The sequence below is a fragment of the Oncorhynchus gorbuscha genome, linkage group LG01 (genome assembly GCF_021184085.1).
Source record: "Oncorhynchus gorbuscha isolate QuinsamMale2020 ecotype Even-year linkage group LG01, OgorEven_v1.0, whole genome shotgun sequence".
Taxonomy (NCBI): Eukaryota; Metazoa; Chordata; class Actinopteri; order Salmoniformes; family Salmonidae; genus Oncorhynchus; species Oncorhynchus gorbuscha.
The window spans coordinates 119,085,899-119,090,898 of NC_060173.1; the positions used below are offsets into that span (position 1 = coordinate 119,085,899).

The 5,000-nt window shown below is 47.3% G+C and overlaps 1 protein-coding gene across 1 annotated transcript in view; it reads right to left on the minus strand.

Annotated features, from left to right (window-relative positions):
* The window catches only part of LOC123993153 (unconventional myosin-X-like), a 51,006-nt gene that overhangs the window by 5,735 nt on the left and 40,271 nt on the right, over positions 1 to 5,000 (minus strand). Inside the window, exons 9-10 of the mRNA XM_046295036.1 lie at positions 3,728 to 3,898; positions 2,114 to 2,239 (exon numbers count right to left, since the gene is read on the minus strand). Of these exons, the coding sequence (XP_046150992.1) occupies positions 2,114 to 2,239; positions 3,728 to 3,898 (297 nt within the window). The remainder of the gene's footprint in view (positions 1 to 2,113; positions 2,240 to 3,727; positions 3,899 to 5,000) is intronic.

The window sequence follows — 5,000 nt, forward strand, 5'->3', positions numbered from 1 at the left end:
TAACCGCTAGGCTACCTGTTCCTCCTCTAACCGCTAGGCTACCTGATCCTCCTCTAACCGCTAGGCTACCTGATCCTCCTCTAACCGCTAGGCTACCTGTTCCTCCTCTAACCGCTAGGCTACCTGATCCTCCGCTAGGCTACCTGATCCTCCTCTAACCGCTAGGCTACCTGATCCTCCTCTAACCGCTAGGCTACCTGATCCTCCCTCTAACCGCTAGGCTACCTGTTCCTCCTCTAACCGCTAGGCTACCTGATCCTCCGCTAGAGCTACCTGATCCTCCGCTAGGCTACCTGATCCTCCTTTAACCGCTAGGCTACCTGATCCTCCGCTAGGCTACCTGTTCCTCCTCTAACCGCTAGGCTACCTGTTCCTCCTCTAACCGCTAGGCTACCTGATCCTCCTCTAACCGCTAGGCTACCTGATCCTCCTCTAACCGCTAGGCTACCTGATCCTCCTCTAACCGCTAGGCTACCTGATCCTCCTCTAACCGCTAGGCTACCTGATCCTCCTCTAACCGCTAGGCTACCTGATCCTCCTCTAACCGCTAGGCTACCTGTTCCTCCTCTAACCGCTAGGCTACCTGATCCTCCTCTAACCGCCAGGCTACCTGATCCTCCTCTAACCGCTAGGCTACCTGATCCTCCTCTAACCGCTAGGCTACCTGATCCTCCTCTAACCGCTAGGCTACCTGATCCTCCTCTAACCGCTAGGCTACCTGTTCCTCCTCTAACCGCTAGGCTACCTGATCCTCCTCTAACCGCTAGGCTACCTGATCCTCCTCTAACCGCTAGGCTACCTGATCCTCCTCTAACCGCTAGGCTACCTGATCCTCCTCTAACCGCTAGGCTACCTGATTCTCCTCTAACCGCTAGGCTACCTGTTCCTCCTCTAACCGCTAGGCTACCTGATCCTCCGCTAGGCTACCTGATCCTCCTCTAACCGCTAGGCTACCTGATCCTCCTCTAACCGCTAGGCTACCTGATCCTCCTCTAACCGCTAGGCTACCTGATCCTCCTCTAACCGCTAGGCTACCTGATCCTCCGCTAGGCTACCTGATCCTCCGCTAGGCTACCTGATCCTCCGCTAGGCTACCTGATCCTCCTTTAACCGCTAGGCTACCTGATCCTCCGCTAGGCTACCTGTTCCTCCTCTAACCGCTAGGCTACCTGTTCCTCCTCTAACCGCTAGGCTACCTGATCCTCCTCTAACCGCTAGGCTACCTGATCCTCCTCTAACCGCTAGGCTACCTGATCCTCCTCTAACCGCTAGGCTACCTGATCCTCCTCTAACCGCTAGGCTACCTGATCCTCCTCTAACCGCTAGGCTACCTGATCCTCCTCTAACCGCTAGGCTACCTGATCCTCCTCTAACCGCTAGGCTACCTGTTCCTCCTCTAACCGCTAGGCTACCTGATCCTCCTCTAACCGCTAGGCTACCTGATCCTCCTCTAACCGCTAGGCTACCTGTTCCTCCTCTAACCGCTAGGCTACCTGATCCTCCGCTAGGCTACCTGATCCTCCTCTAACCGCTAGGCTACCTGATCCTCCTCTAACCGCTAGGCTACCTGATCCTCCTCTAACCGCTAGGCTACCTGTTCCTCCTCTAACCGCTAGGCTACCTGATCCTCCGCTAGGCTACCTGATCCTCCGCTAGGCTACCTGATCCTCCTTTAACCGCTAGGCTACCTGATCCTCCGCTAGGCTACCTGTTCCTCCTCTAACCGCTAGGCTACCTGTTCCTCCTCTAACCGCTAGGCTACCTGATCCTCCTCTAACCGCTAGGCTACCTGATCCTCCTCTAACCGCTAGGCTACCTGATCCTCCTCTAACCGCTAGGCTACCTGATCCTCCTCTAACCGCTAGGCTACCTGATCCTCCTCTAACCGCTAGGCTACCTGATCCTCCTCTAACCGCTAGGCTACCTGATCCTCCTCTAACCGCTAGGCTACCTGTTCCTCCTCTAACCGCTAGGCTACCTGATCCTCCTCTAACCGCTAGGCTACCTGATCCTCCTCTAACCGCTAGGCTACCTGATCCTCCTCTAACCGCTAGGCTACCTGATCCTCCTCTAACCGCTAGGCTACCTGATCCTCCTCTAACCGCTAGGCTACCTGTTCCTCCTCCATCTTCTGTTTCTTCATGGAGCCCGTCTTCAGCCCGCTGCGGCGCAGGGTCCCGTCCAGGAAGCTGGTCCGCCTCCGCTCAAGGGTTTGGCCCACAGGCCCCGCCGCGCCCACCTATACAAAACAATCCCACTTTGTTAGTCCACCTATACAATACAAACGTAAATTTGAAATTCGCGTAGTTGTCAACCTCCCCAGATGGCACACATTGTATATATGTATGCTCACACGCAGTTGTGTCAAGCCACACAGGGTCAATCTGCAGAGCACCACCCACTGGATAGTGTAATTGACCTAAATTCAGTGGGATTTGTCCCCAGCAAAGACAACATACATATGCATACATCAGAGATACATACAGAGAATGATTACACACAGGGCATTCAGAATGATTACACACAGGGCATTCAGAATGATTACATACAGGGCATTCAGAATGATTACATACAGGGCATTCAGAATGATTACATACAGGGCATTCAGAATGATTACATACAGGGCATTCAGAATGATAGAATGATTACATACAGGGCATTCAGAATGATTACATACAGGGCATTCAGAATGATTACATACAGGGCATTCAGAATGATTACACACAGGGCATTCAGAATGATAGAATGATTACACACAGGGCATTCAGAATGATAGAATGATTACACACAGGGCATTCAGAATGATAGAATGATTACATACAGGGCATTCAGAATGATAGAATGATTACATACAGGGCATTCAGAATGATAGAATGATTACATACAGGGCATTCAGAATGATAGAATGATTACATACAGGGCATTCAGAATGATAGAATGATTACATACAGGGCATTCAGAATGATAGAATGATTACATACAGGGCATTCAGAATGATAGAATGATTACATACAGGGCATTCAGAATGATAGAATGATTACATACAGGGCATTCAGAATGATAGAATGATTACATACAGGGCATTCAGAATGATAGAATGATTACATACAGGGCATTCAGAATGATAGAATGATTACATACAGGGCATTCAGAATGATAGAATGATTACATACAGGGCATTCAGAATGATAGAATGATTACATACAGGGCATTCAGAATGATAGAATGATTACATACAGGGCATTCAGAATGATAGAATGATTACATACAGGGCATTCAGAATGATAGAATGATTACATACAGGGCATTCAGAATGATAGAATGATTACATACAGGGCATTCAGAATGATAGAATGATTACATACAGGGCATTCAGAATGATAGAATGATTACATACAGGGCATTCAGAAAGTATTCAGACCCCTTGACCTTTTCCACATTCTGTTATGTTACAGCCTTATTCTAAAATGCATTAAATGTTCCCCCCCCCATCAATCTACACACAATACCCCATAATGACATCACAATACCCCATAATGACATCACAATACCCCATAATGACATCACAATACCCCATAATGACATCACAATACCCCATAATGACAAAGTGAAAACAGGTTTATTAGACATTTTGTCACATTTCTTAAAAATTAAAAAACGGAAATAACTTATTCACACTTTGCGAATGCACTGTAAACCTGAGGGCTTATGACAAATATATAAGTACCTTGGTGAAGTGCAGGATGCGTGCGCGGAGCCTCCCTACAGGGTAGACGGTGTCCAGAGACCAGCTGACCCGGGCCTCGTCCCCGTGGAGGAACTGGAGCCTGAGAGCGGCCAGGTGCTGCAGGGTGTCTTCTGGGGCCGGGAGGTGACCGCTGGTCAGAGACTCATGAGCCTGGAGGAGACATGTATTTTATTTTATTTCACCTTTATTTAACCAGGTATTTATATATATAGCCCTTTATTTAACCAGGTATTTATATATATAACCCTAACCCTTTATTTAACCAGGTATTTATATATTATATATATAACCCTAACCCTTTATTTAACCAGATATTTATATATTATATTGATTTATTTATCCGTTATTTTACCAGGTAAGTTGACTGAGAACACGTCCTCATTTGCAGCAACGACCTGGGGAATAGTTACAGGGGAGAGGAGGGGGATGAATGAGTCAATTGTAAACTGGGGATGATGAGGTGACCGTGATGGTTTGAGGGCCAGATTGGGAATTTAGCGAGGACACCAGGGTTAACACCCCTACTCTTACGATAAGTGCCATGAGTTAATTAATGAACTCAGAGAGTCATAAAGCAAAGCAGTGTGACACAAACAAAAACAGAGTTACACGTAAACAAATGTACAGTCAATAACACAATAGAAAAGTCTATATCCAGTGTGTGTAAATGAAGTAAGATAAGGGAGGTCAGGCAATAAATAGGCCAATAGTGGTGAATCATTACAATTGAGCAATTTACACTGGAGTGATAGATGAGCAGATTATGATGTGCAAAGTAGAAATACTGGTGTACAAGGCAGAAAAAAACAAAAACGAATATGGGGATAGAGGTAGGTGAGTTGGTTGGATGAGTATTTACAGATGGAGCTTACAGTGATCATTAATCTGATCGATCTGACGTAGCTGACGCTTAAAGTTAGTGAGGGAGATATAAGAGTCTCCAACTTCAGTGATTTTTTGCAGTTCGTTCCAGTCCGGGCAGCAGAGAACTGGAAGGAAAGGCGGTCAAAAAGGAGGTGCTGGCTTTGGGGATGACCAGTGAGAATACCTGCTGGAGCACATGCTACGGTGGGTGTTATTATCATGATCAGTGAGCTGAGATAAGGCGGAGCTTTGCCTAGCAAAGACTTATAGATGACCTGGAGGCCAAAATTGGGTTTGTGACGAATATGTCATATTTGGATCAACTAGGCACAGGTCAGTGAGTGCCGTGTATATGGGGCTTTGGTGTCAGGATCGGTAGTCAGGATCG